The following is a 14142-nucleotide window of genomic DNA, read 5'->3' on the forward strand; positions in this document are numbered from 1 at the left end:
TGCCAACCGATCCACCTAATTATTTAACGCCTGGGCCAGGGAAGCCCAGGGGTTCTGAGCCCCTGGGGGTCGTCAAACAGTGTGACCCACCGCACAGTAAGTCCTGCTGATTGTGAGGTAATTCCCACCATGACAGTACTGGTACTGAGAGGGTTAAAAGGAGGAAGATAAGTACAATGGCTGACAGTAGAAATCAGACACATAGCGCTAGCATAAGTCACACACAATGCAGAAACAGCCTGCACAACAGCGCTATCATCAACCAATAGATCTATGTCTACTAGGAAAAAGCGCCGTATACACCAACCTGACTGGAGGAGAGGTATGCAGGGAGACCCAGGCAGCGCAACGCGTGTAGAGACCAGTGTATTGCACAAAAAAGATGGCCGCCGGAGAGCTCTGAGTGGGCGGGCCCGGGAGAGTAACGCTGGGACAGCCCACAGAACTCAACGAGAAGAACAGTTTGTGTGCAGCGGGGCAGGCGCCTCCTGTACTGAACAAGGAAGCGCGCTCCCCTGGTATGCATTAAACCTCTAGGATGCTTGAGCGCTATTTTGCGCTGCTCCAGCCCCCTATCCAAGAGGTTCAGTGGCAGCGCAGGTTAGTACCTGGCCCCACAAGCAGCCGTCCCCAAAGGGGAGCCCCCATACCTGGGAGAAAAAATAAGGAATGTGTCTGTCAGCGGGCGCCTACCGCAGACGCCCGCTGCTTACCTCAATGTCCCCTGTGACGTCTGGCCACAGTCCCAGGCCCCCCTGGGGGGTTCCCTGCTGGCCGGACCCCCCAGCTGGAACTCTGCCCGCCGAGTTCCCCGGATCTCTACCGGTGGTCGGCGCCGGCGGGGTGTCGGAGTGATATCACGGACGTCCTCTGGACTGGCCGTGTAGCCACTCTTAAAGTTCTTCAGGAGCTGTCAGAGCAGCCGCTCTGTGCAGTGACCCGATCTCCGGCCGGGCACCTACGAAACTGAGGATGCCTAGGGCGGCGGGCGGGGTACAGGAGAGGAGGCCCCGATGCATCCTGGGACCAAAAGTTTAACTTTGTGGTGCCCGACGGCAGAGCCATCACCTATACCCCAAGGTATCCCTGTGGATACCCTATGGACCCTGCAGTAGAAAGGAAAATTACACATCTAAACATCAATATTGAAACATTTTAAAAATGAATCCATTTAAATAAATTGAAATAAAAAACTATGCAAAAAGCAAAAACAAAATATTTGTATGTAGGGTAGGTGTAACCACATGAAGAACTCGAATATTATATGGTGCTCGTACAAAAGAACATCAAAACACTCACAAAAGAAACATACACGAAACAATAAAGGTCAAAAACATAAGAAAAAGAAAAACAAAAACACCTGTTCGACGTAGGTTGAACAAACTTATAAACGCAAATTGATCAATCCACCACACTGCTATTAATTCCTCAATGCAAAAAGATACTCATGGAGTTGCATGCATTAAGACCCCTGGTTGATCCCTCTGGCAGGCCGATAATATCTGCCAGAGGGTCAGTGTTACAGCCGATAGCACAGTACCTTGACTTCTGGCTTCAACCCTTTGTACAAAAAATGGATAGCTACATTGAGGACACGGGTGACTTCCTAATAGGCTTGAAATGTATTGAGGATCTACCTGAGGATTGTGTAGTAACGATCCTAGATGTAAGCTCACTATACACTGTGATCCCTCATAAAGAGGGCATTGAAGCAGTGAGGAGTGCATTATTTCAAGGTCCATAAAATGGTCTGCCCACTGAGGGTCTAATTCAGACCCGCTCACGAGCGTAGGACGCTCGCAAGCGGGTCGATGGTACCCAAATGCGCACGACGGAGGCTGCTCCGTCGTGCGCATGCACGAGGAAGCCGTCGCTCGGGGTCTCGCACCAAAGGGGGCGTGCTGTCGATGGTGAGTGACAGCACGCCCCCTTTGGTGGGCGTGCCTGCCCAGACATTCCCATGGGAACGCCTACCGTCTGGGTCCGGCCCCACTGACATCGCTAGTGATGTCAGTGGGAGTGATTTTGGCTCTGATAGAGCCAAAATCACTCCAGGGCTTGCCCCAGGGTCCGCCCCACTGACATCACTAGTGATGTCAGTGGGAGTGATTTTGGCTCTGATAGAGCCAAAATCACTCCAGGGCTTGCGGTCACCGAGACCCTACCGCAGGGTCTCGTCGCAAGCCCGATGGTCGCGATGGTCTTGACCATCGCGACCATCATCATGGACGCTCGCATAAGCTGTGGGTGGTAACCCACAGCTATGCGAGCGTCCAGGAGGACGCACCAAAAAAAAAAAAGCTACCTGATTCAGAGCGGGCGCTCATTCAGAGCGTCCGGCTCTGAATTAGGCCCTGAGTTCATACTCTTGCAAAAGGTATTAGAACTCAATCGCTTCTCCTACCAAGACCACTACTATATGCAAATCGCGAAGACCATTTTCAAATAGCTTTGATTAATTTCTCTGTAACGAGGAAAATTATTCATATATATGTTTTTCAGGACTATTTTTTTTACACATTCTTTGAAGACTTTTTTCATTTACAAGTTTTTTGCACTTATTCTCATCTTTCACTTTTCCACAAACGTTCATTAAGGACATTACACAATCATACTTTTCAGCTAGTTTTGTATTTCTTCCCATGTTTTTTAGCACTCTGTTAAATGATTTTCATTATCACAGTACACATACTACACAGCAGACATGTAATTCTTTTGACATTTCCGTCTCAGTTTCACTTAGTCACTTACATACATTCTAAGCATCACTATATCTAACACATTAATTGTTTTAACACATTGATTTCTTTTTCTCGGACTGCTATTTGTCAAGAGTTTTATTTTTCCAATTTTCCCTCCATTTTTTGTATTTAGGAGAGACACACACACACACACACACACACACACACACACACACACACACACATCTTTCATCACAAACTTATACCATTTTCTCCCCCCATACTATCAATATTTCTTCTACTACAGTTCTGGCGGTATGTTCCATTACTATTTTCTATTATCTGGCATTCCAAGATCTGTTTTCTCAACTTCACAGACCCGACTCCAGCGCACTAGACGGCGTCTGGGGTAGCCATGGCAACAAAGCGCCTGACACGTGTGACGCGCCCCAGAGCATGGACGGAGAAGCCGGCTATGGCCCGTATTCAATTTGAGGCGAAAAGTCTGGATACGCGACACTTTTTCACCGATGACATAATTTTCGCCTGTTTTGCTTTTACCCCGTATTCAATTTGAAAGACTTTCCGCCTCAATGCAATGTACTAGGCGAAAAGGTTTCTCCTATGAATAGCAGGCGGAAAAAAGTGCAGAATTGGGGTTTTGGGGTGCAATGTTGCGGGAACCCCCCTGCAGCCTTCAGACAGTCCCCCAAAGTTAATGTGTCAAAAAAAAAAAACACACACTTAAGGACACCCCAAAAAATGACTTTGAAAAAGGGGGCAAAAAAAAAGTTGGGGTACAAAGTTAAAAACTAGCGAACTTGACTCTGGGGGGGTCCACAAGTATGCCCCAGGTGTTTTTTGGATTGCAGGTGCTTGTGGCAGGTGGATTTTTCACGATTTTTTCAACTTCACTTTAGCAACTTTTAAATATGCTGACCCCCATTTTCAAGTACCCCAAATTTGCTGGGATAAGTTATTTTCAGCAAAACATACTCCTGAATACTATTCTGCACCACGTATAGAAAAACGCTATTTAGCAGCTATTGAGCCCGTTTAAAAACACCAAATACCTTCAGCAAGCCAAAGCAGGGGGTACCATAGGGAACCCCCATGTCAGAGCATCTTTTGGGGGGTGTCAGGCTTATTTACCCAAATCTGACAATACTTTCCACCTGTTCAAGTTTCGCTGGGTCCCGCTTTCACGTACTTTCAAATTGAATACGTGGTAAAGCGGGCACGCGCGCGATACTTTTCCGCCTACAAAACAGGCGAAAAGTCCGGGCCGCGAAAAAGTATCGTGGCTCGGCTCAAATTGAATACGGCTCTATGTCTTTTTGCACACAGCAGGTGGTCACTACTTATATAAGGTAAGTTTTCACTGTCATGACCAGGGTTTCGCGGCGTGGAGGTTGCGGTCCTTGCCGGTGAGGGCGCTGTGGCGCGGTCCTTCCAGTGATGGAGCTGGCGCCTGGAGACTGGCATTGTGTGTGTGCAGGGGTCTGCCAGTGCTGGGCCATCCTGGCAAGGGTAAGTCTAGCAGTGTCTCAGCATCACAGGTACTTGGGAGCGGCCATCTTGCCTCAGGTCATGTGACATAGTGGGCCTATCCTGATGCGTCAGGTGATCTCTCCAGCCACTTGCACTCTGCTACTGGGTACTTAAGGGGGTTTGGAGCTCCCTGTAGTTACCAGTGCAACCGTGCTCCTTCTACCTACCCACTCTTCCCTGAACCTGAAGTTCCCAAACCTACCCATTCCTTCCTGAACCTGTTGTACCCAATTACCTACTCCAGCCTGCACCTGAGTTTTCAGCAACTATTACAGCATTTCTGAATTACCCTGCGCAGTCAACTCTCAGCATTTTTAGATTTCCCTTCAGCCATTATCACAGCATTTCCGGATTACCCTCTTTAACCATCATCTCAGCATTACCTGCTTTCCCTTTCAGCAACTATTACAGTATTTCTGGATAACCTTGTTCAGCCATCGTCTCAGCATTACCAGATTTCCCTTTCAGCTATTATCACAGTTACCTCAGTAATCAAGACTTTATTTTAGTTCTGTCACTGATCTGGAAATTCATTCATTGCATCACTATTGTTCGTTCGGTCACAGATGTTAATCAGTATTATTCTTGTACTACTAGTATTTACAATAAACAACCCACCTTTCAGTTTAAATCTGTCCCGGTGTCTGCTCCTGTTTCCACTCCGGGTCCATAACAAACACAGATCCTAACAGTTTGCACTGGCCGCTATGGACTTGGCCACGGGACAGGAGTCCAAAATGAATTTGATTGAGAGCATAGCTATCCGCTTGGAGAGTGTGGAGACTATGCAGCGACAGATGGCACAGTTTGTGCAAGACATTGCAATCAGTCTGGACACTGTACAAGCTACATCAACTGCTCCAAGTATGCTTGCAGCTTCTCCTATCCCCACTTCTGTGATTTCTGCCCATTCCGGTTCCAGCCCGGATTCTGCCTGTTCCGGTCCCGTCTCGGATTCTTCCAGTTGCAAGGCGGATGGAGCTTCTTCAAGTTTCGCACATCAAGAGGGGGTCTCAAGTTTCTTTCCCCAGGAGGGGATTCCTAGTCACATTCCCCAGGAGGGAATTTCAAGTCTCGCACCCCAGGAGGGAATTTCAAGTCTCGTACCCCAGGAGGGGGTCTCAAGTCTCGTACCCCAGGAGGGGGTCTCAAGTCTCGTTCCCCAGGAGGGCATTTCAAGTCTCGCACCCCAGGAGGGGGTCTCAAGTCTCGTACCCCAGGAGGGGGTTTCAAGTTCCGCTCCCCAGGAGGGGATTTCAAGTCTCATTCCCCAGGTGGGGGTTCCTAGTCACGTGCCCCAGGAGAGGGGTTCAAGTTCCAGTTCCTGGTGGACCAGAGCTGCGGCCTCCCACACTCTCAAGGATAACCTTGTTCAACCATCGTCTCAGCATTACCTGATTTCCCTTTCAGCTATTGTCACAGAATTCCCGAATTCCCTACCCTGCTATTACCACTTACTTTCTGGACTTTTCCCTCCACAGTTACCTCAGTAATCAAGACTTTATTTTAGTTCTGTCACTGAACTGGACATTCATTGCATCACTATTGTGCCTTCCATCACAGATGTTAATCAGTATTATTCTTGTGCTTGTCTACACTATTTACATTAAACAACCCACCTTTCAGTTTAAATCCGTTCCAGTGTCTGCTCCTGTTTCCACCCCAGGTCCACAACAAACACAGATCCTAACATTCACTACATACACTTGTTCACACCTTGACAAAGGTGCCACAGAGCCCCGAAACATTGGATACTTTATGACAACATTTAATATATTTGTTCTATACCAGTCTCCGAGTGCCGCAATTTTTCATCTTTCTTTGTTAATATATATAATAGATAATAAATATATATATTTATTATCTATCTATCTATATCTCTATCAAAAATATGCTGGCCTCAATGCTTAAAAGTCACATCCAGCCTAGGTGCCTCCAGTGAAAGTAGTAAACAAGCAAATCCAATGTAGTGGCACTCACAGGACTTTGTACAGCATCAAGAACGTGGTGTATCCACGCCTAACACACAACAGGTACCTCCGTGTGGTCAACGTTTCATTTAATACAAAATTTCATCAGGTCCTCTACGTTTTTGATGCTGTACAAAGTCCTGTGAGTGCCACTACACTGGATTTGCATATATATATATATATATATATATATATATATATATATATACACACACACATATACACACACACACACATATATATATATACACACACACACACACACTCGCGCTATAATAACAGTATAATGTTCTTCATTTGCCAAAGCACTGTATCAACTCCGATTGGCTGTGGGTATATTATATCCGGTCTATAGATCAGAGAAGGTAGCACTCATTCATAATAGGCAAGGGGGTGCACGGTCCTAAACAAAACAGAAACCACTAACACTTCCTGAAGCAGGAAAGTGTAAAAACCAGCACTCACGTTCAGGGGCCCCTGAGGAAAACTGACATTACAGTTGAAACAGATGTCGGGCTGTTGCAGCGCTGCTGCTTATCACTATGTGAATAAAGGAACATTTCTACCTACTAACTCAGCAAGTGTTAGTGGTGTGGGTGTGGGTGTGTGTGGGTGTGTGTTGCGATGTCCCCAGCACTCTGTAATAATGGGATTACCCTGCATCGGTGCCCTCCATGGGTATAGCAACCCAGTGTATGCAATAAACAAGTGGCGGCACTCCAGACGTCTTTCAAAGATGCAAAATATGCTCAATTTTAATTCAATGTTTCGGGCAAATGCCTGATGACCTGCATATGCCCAAAACGTTGAATTAAAATTGAGCACATTTTGCATCTTTGAACCCATCACTTACACATAATTTCAACGTAGAAAGTTGCACAGTAAAAGAAAAAAGTGCACAAATGCATAAATACTTTTGTGAGGGGTGTGTGTAGATTACACAGAAACAGGGAGTCTGCTTGTTGCTGGGGGGGGGTGGGGGGGGGTTCTAGCTGCTCTGTGAGTAGGAATGATTGCTTTGCTATGGGGGTTACTGATGCTTTTAACAATTAGCACCTGTCCTGTAACATATACCCAAGCATAGAGTTACCGGGGTGAGAGGTATACAATTTGCCTTATTTCATAGCATTTTACCTGGACAGAGAGATTAGCATTAAAAGTTACAGATTGCTTGTAAATGGGACATCTCTCTGAAGACTGAAAACTAATGTTGAGGAAGGTACTTCTTCAGCTGGGATATAAATAAATTCACAGATATACTCTCCAAAGGGTGTCTCTCACAATTACTTCGTCTAAGTAAGCCAATGTGTGTAACTGCCCTGGGGGCTGGGTCCCATCGGCTCCGTTTTGGCACATGCTCTGGGATTGACCGGTGTTAAATGAATACAGGATGGAGAATAGAACAAATACTTTGCAGAGAAACTAAGAAGTGCTCAAGTAGGAGGTGTGTCAGGAACATGGAAAGATATGACTAGTGTTAAATATAGCTGATGTGTCAGGTACACTAGATATGAGTTCAGTCCATATAGTACACACGAGGGCTATGTGCAGTCTGCAGAAAAAAAAATAGATGTTTCTTGCCTGCAGGCTAAGACAAGTACTGCACGTAGGCATAGCAGACTGTAGAAGGTAATGCACGCTGGGATATTGAGGCTGTAGATGCACGCTGGGATTAGCAGACTGAAGCTACACGCTGGGATATTGAGGCTATAGACGCACGCTGGGATATGAAGGCTGTAGATGCATGCTGGGATATTGAGGCTGTAGATGCACGCTTGGATATGCAGGCTGTAGCTGGAATGTACAGGCTGAGGCAGAACACCGAACAAAAGCAGGAGGAACGGAAGTTAAGAGCTGCCGATGCTGGAAACAGGAACAAGTAAGATACAATTTGTACTAGCAGTGAGCAAGTGCAACTGAGTGGTTTAAATAGGGTGTTCTGAACAGTCACTGGTTGCATAGGTCATGTGGAAATGAATCCCTCAGGGGATGGATAAATCCGGAGTCAGCTGACCAAAGCAAGATAGCGAGACCCATGCTGCACCGACCTCAGGAGAAACACACAGAAGCTAGGTAGTGACAACATGCGCAAATTGGGAAGTCTGACCAGTGGGATCATTCCAGCCGATGAACTGGAATCGCCATGTGCTGTAAGTGGGTCTAAGAGCTCACTGTGTGACTGTAAGAAGATTAGTAGTGTTTGTGTTCCCCCTCTAAGAAGTTTGCCCAGCTACTATGGAGGACATGACATTTACCACATTGTTATGCACTAATGTTTGATCATCAGACTTTGTATTACAGATCAATACTTTTTGTTTGCTTCTTTCTAGTTGTCTGTTTTGTTAACTGTTTTTATATTATTGGGCGCTTATAGCAACAAAGGGCTCGACAAATCCTGGGGGCCAGGTTGCCATGGCGACCAAGATTCTAGTCCTGGCCACTAGGTTTTATTAAAGCCAGGTACACTACAGAAGGACAAATAAAGTGAATTGCAAAGAAGTAGGCGGGTCGTAGTGCATATCCACCACATTCAATCAGTGTGGCTCCACCTGCTACCAGCATGTGACTGTGTGAGGTGAAGCCGGAGCTGCCTCTACCTCCCTGCAGTGGTTGCAGCGTGTAAGGGGGGAATCAAAGGGTAGACTAACTCTCTGAGGGGCCACATCACCGTGCTGTGAGTGCCAGCCAGAGGTGACAGAGCCCCACAGGGCATGATGAATATACAGATCCTGCCAGCCTAACAGAGTTGCTGCAGGGCTACACGGTAGAGGTCCTCTGTCAGAGGCCTTAGGACCTGGAGGAGTTCACCATGCAGGGTGCACTACTTTGCCATCCTGAAGGAGACCCGGCTGTAGGATGACGCATTGGACGCTGTGGCTACCTGGCCTCACGCCCGCAGAGGCAACTGACAAGGAGCCCATGCAGACTACATCTAAATAGGGAGGAGTTGGACGAGGACTCTGATGCTTCAAACTTTGAAGGTAAGAGGCCAGGGCTTGGTGCCTTATACCGCTTCCTAGCTAACGGCTCTTATAGTGCATGGTAGACTTGTAGTTCCCCTACAGTATACCCCAGCCTGGAGCATTGACTAAGGGGAAGTCCCTATGGTGTTGGTGGGGGAACCTGCCATTGGTTCCACTGCAGATTGGCAGCTGGGTGAGTTGTGTTGGAGATTGGTTTGGGGGGGGAGACTAGGGGATTATTTTATTTGGTATCCTGTGTGGTATATATATATATATATATATATATATATATGCCACTCACCAATAACTGCCCCCCTCCCCTGTATATATATGCTACTCACCAATAACTGCCCCCCACTGTATATATGCCACTCACCGATGACTGCCCCCCATATATGTATATAATTAGATAGAGATATAGATAGATAGAGATATATCTCTATCTATCTATCTATCTATATCTCTCTATCTGCCCCCCTCAGCTGCAGCTGTACACGTTCTAGTCACCAATATGCCCCTCTGTCCTGCCATGTGCCCTGTGGTATTATGTATGGGGAGGCCTGGCCTCATTCTGGAGGAGGGGGTTACATGAACATCTGCCACCCCTACTTTTGTACCGAGACCTGCCATCCAGCTAACCCAAAGTGTAATCTCCATATGTGTAAAGGACTCTGCAGTATTTACCTCATAAAAGAGATGTCTGAGATGTGTTAGACCAGAAGTAGGGATGTCGCATTCCATCTGATGTGGAACTAACTTTCCAGCATGCCCTAGCAGCCAAATTGTTGCAGGATATGCTGGTATGCATAGTTCCACAGCAGCTAGCAGGCCACATGTTGCTTACCCCTGTAGCTAGCCAGTGCTAGATAAATAAACCATTGCTAGTGCTCCTCTAGATGTGGGCACTTTATTAATTTGTAGAACAGGTCTGTGCTGTGTGCACAGTAGTATTGTGATAGGATTCAATGAATTTGTGAGTGAATTTGTAATATGAAGTTAGGGCATAGTGTGTGGCATAATATGAATTGGTGCAGGTATGCTGGCATGTGAGGAGGCTGAGGGGCATTGAAGGAGCATGTGTGGTGGTTTATACAAGTTTTCATATATTTTGGTAGTGGACAATGGTCTGGCTCCTAAACTTTGAAGCTGGCTCCTAGATTTTACAAAAAATTTGCAAGCCCTGCAATAACAAAAACATTATTTAACTCAGATGACAATATAAATAAATCACTTACCAAAAAAAAGGACAACCAACACAACTATGATTGACAGAAATGCTTTGTCCCAATAGGGAGAGATTTTACTCCATAACTGAAACCTGAATATTTTCCTCCACCTAAAAATGACATAATTAGAATTGTGAGACAAAAAAAAAAATATTAGATATGGTAAGAACTTACCCTTGTTATCTATTTCTACGAAGTCCATAGGGTTCCACAGGATACCTTGGGGTATAGGCGATGGCGGAGACATCGGGCACCACAGAGTTATAGTTTTCAGCCTCCCAGGACGCACTGGGGTCCCCCTCCTATATCCCGCCCCCGAGCCAAGGCAAACCAGTTACGTAACAAGTCATAGGCCGGAGGAGGAGAAGAAAGAGAGAGAAGAAAGATCTGGAACACACAAGAATCACATTCTCACCAGAAGGAGACGGAAGAACCGGTGACCAGAGCAAAGCCCATCTGCAGTACAGGTGCGTCAGGGCGGGAGTCCTGTGAAACCCTATGGACTTCGTAGAAATAGAGATAACAAGGGTAAGTCATATCTCATATTTTCTACTTCAGGGAGGGTACCCACAGGATACCTTGGGGATGTCACAAAGCAGTATCCTTTAAGGGTGGGGACGCTCCTGTGCTGAAATGAGAATCCGCCGCCCGAAGGAAGCATCCTGAGAGGCGAATGTGTCAAATGTATAATACCTCACAAAAGTATGGACAGAAGACCATGTGGCAGCCTTGCACAGCTGAACAGCAGAGTCACCACGTCGAGCTGCCTACGAAGGACCCACAGACCTAGTGCAATGAGCCCTGACAGAGGATGGAACAGGAAGGCCTTCATGAATATAAGCCTCAGAAATTGCCATGCGAATCCATTCTGCCAAAGTTTGCTTAGTGGCAGGCTAACCCTTCTTTCGGAAGCCATAGGACGACAAACAAGGAGTCCGACTTCCTAAAAGAATTGGTACGGTCAACATAAATCCTTAGAGCCCGTACCACATCCAAGGTGGCCTCATCAACCGAGAGGTTTGGAGAATTAAAGGCCGACACTATGATTTCCTTGTTAATGTGAAAACTAGATACCACCTTCGGGAGGAAACTAGGGCGAGTGCGAAGCACCGCCCCAGTCCCTATGAAAAATGAGAAAGAGAGACCAACATGAGAGCGCCCCGAATTCTGAGACCCTTCTGGCCGAAGCAATGGCCAGAAGGAACACAGTTTTAGCTGTAAGCCATTTTAAATCAACTGAGCCCAGTGGTTCAAATGGTGGTCCTTGAAGAGCCCTCAGGACCACAGCCAGATCCCAGGGAGCCACTGGTGGAACAAAGGGAGGCTGAATACAAAGTACACCTTGCAGAAAGGTGGGAACATCAGGAAGAGTAGCAATCCTACGCTGAAACCATACTGACAGGGCCGAAACCTGCACCTTCAGAGTAGAAAGGTGAAGACCGTGATCTAAGCCCGCCTGTGGGGAAGCCAACACCCTGGATATCCGGAACAGCTGAGGATCATAGACTCTAGGGCAACACCATTCAAAGAAAGTATGCCATACTTGATGGTAAATTCTTGCAGACACAGGCTTCCGAGCTCTAAGCATGGTGTTAACTACAGAGCTGGAAAAACCCCTGGACCATAAGAGGGCTGTCTCAACAGCCACGCAGTCAAAGACAGACGACTCAGGTCTGGGTAAGGACAAGGACCCTGTGACAACAGGTCCGGACATAGAGGCAACAGCATCGGAGTGTCTACGTAGAGACTCGAAGGTCTGAGTACCAGTGACATCTGGGCCATGCCGGAGCTACCAACAGGAGTGTGCCGCCTTCTTGCTTGAATTTTCGAACCACTCGAGGAAGAATGGAGAACGGAGGGAAGAGGTATGCAAACTGGAAGGTCCACCGGACCGACAGAGCGTCTACTAGAAGAGCCTCCATGTCTCTTGTTCTTGACCCGTACACAGGCAGCTTGCTGTTGTGACTGGAGGCCATGAGGTCCATCTCTGGAAGGTCCCACTTGTCCACCAGGAGTTGAAACACCTCCTGGTGAAGAGACCATTCTCCTGGATGCACGGCCTGACGGCTGAGAAAGTCTGCTTCCCAGTTGAGGACTCCCGGGATGAACACCGCCGAGATGGCAGGGAGATTGACCTCCGACCCAAGTCAGGATGCGGGATACCTCTGTCAGCGCTGCCTGACTTCGGGTTCCTCCTTGGCGGTTTATGTAAGCCACCGTGGTGGCGTTGTCCGATTGTACCTGCACGGGTTTTCCGTGGAGAACATGTTTTGCTTGCTGGAGAGCACTGAATACCGTGCAAAGTTCCAAGATGTTTATTGGAAGCGCAGATTCTGCCGGGGTCCACCTGCCCTAGAACAAGTGTGGACCCGTCACTGCTCCCCAGCCTCGGAGACTGGCGTCCGTCGTCAGAAGGACCCAGTTTGCCACCCAAAAGGGATGTCCCCCGTTCATGCGAGTCGTCTGCAACCACCAGGCAGCAGATGCACCTCCAGAGAAAGTACCACGGTCTGTGTCTTTATCCGATGGGACAACCCATTCCATCTGGAGAGGATCAACTGCTGCAGGGGACTGGAGTGAAACTGGGCATATTCCACCATGTCGAACAGTGACACCATGGAGCCCAGTAACCTCATCGCTGAGTGAATAGACACTCGGCGGCTCTGAAGGCAACTGCGTACCCTTGCCTGTAATGCAGAGATCTTTTCCTCAGTCAGATCCTCTGTTGTTGAGAGTCCAACAGGGCCCAGAGATGGAGCATCCTCTGCGAGGGAACCAGGGTGGATTTCTTCCAGTTTATTAACCAGCCGTGATTCTGCAACACAGAGACTGTCAGTTGCAGATGGAACTGGAGGACCTCTGGAGACCCTGACAACAACAGAAGGTCGTCCAGATAAGGCAACAAGCGGACACCCTGCATCCGCAGGTGGGCTGCCATTACCGCCATGACTTTGGTAAAGACTCGAGGCGCTTTTGCCAGACCAAAGGGCAGTGCCTGGAACTGAATATGTTGGTCGAGGACTGCAAACCTGAGGAATTGTTGGTGTGTTAAGATAATGGGGACATGCAGGTAGGCGTCCTGAATGTTCAACGACACCATGAAATCCCCAGGCTCCATCGCCAGAATAATGGAACGCAGGGTCTCCATTCTGAACCGAGGAACCCTAAAGGACTTGTTGAGGGATTTGAGGTTGGAGGATGGGTTGAAACCCATTGCGTTTCTGCACCAGAAAAAGATTGGAATAGAAACCCCTGCCCTTCTGGGAGAATGGAACAGGCACTATAACTCCGGCCTGGAGCATAGAGAGCAACACTTTCTGTAATTCCAGGGCTTTGTTCTGATCTGACGGAAGGCCTGTGGTGAAAAACCTGCGGGGGGGCCTGCGCCGAAAGGAGAGGGCATACCCCCGAGAGACCACCTCGTCCGACTTGGGAGCGGGGCGTCTTGTACTCCAAGCCTGTTTCTTTGGCTTGGCAGACTTCTTGGCCCTGGACTGTCTCGGAAAGGACAGCACTTTGGACTTACCCTGGGCCCTATAGGGCCGAAAGGACGAAGTACCAGACCCTGATGAGACTGTAGCCGATGGCAGACACGCAGACTTAGCTGCTGCAAGAGTGGCCACAATTTTGTCCAGATCAGGGCCAAACAGCACCTGTCCATTAAAAGGCAAGCATTCCAAACCCCTTTTTGGAATCTGCTTTCCAAGAGCACAACCATAGTGTGCGGCGAGCGGCCACCACTACCGAGGAG

The 14142-nt window shown here is 47.8% G+C and overlaps 1 protein-coding gene across 3 annotated transcripts in view; it reads right to left on the reverse strand.

Annotated features, from left to right (window-relative positions):
- Positions 1 to 14142, reverse strand: part of BCAP29 (B cell receptor associated protein 29) — a 120863-nt gene that overhangs the window by 87295 nt on the left and 19426 nt on the right. For all 3 annotated transcript variants that reach the window (XM_088480210.1, XM_088480208.1, XM_088480209.1), the window contains exon 4: positions 10401 to 10501. In XM_088480210.1, the coding sequence (XP_088336336.1) occupies positions 10401 to 10501 (101 nt within the window). The remainder of the gene's footprint in view (positions 1 to 10400; positions 10502 to 14142) is intronic.

Source organism: Taudactylus pleione, unplaced genomic scaffold (assembly GCF_031769625.1).
Source record: "Taudactylus pleione unplaced genomic scaffold, aTauple2 ptg000251l, whole genome shotgun sequence".
NCBI classification, from domain to species: domain Eukaryota; kingdom Metazoa; phylum Chordata; class Amphibia; order Anura; family Myobatrachidae; genus Taudactylus; species Taudactylus pleione.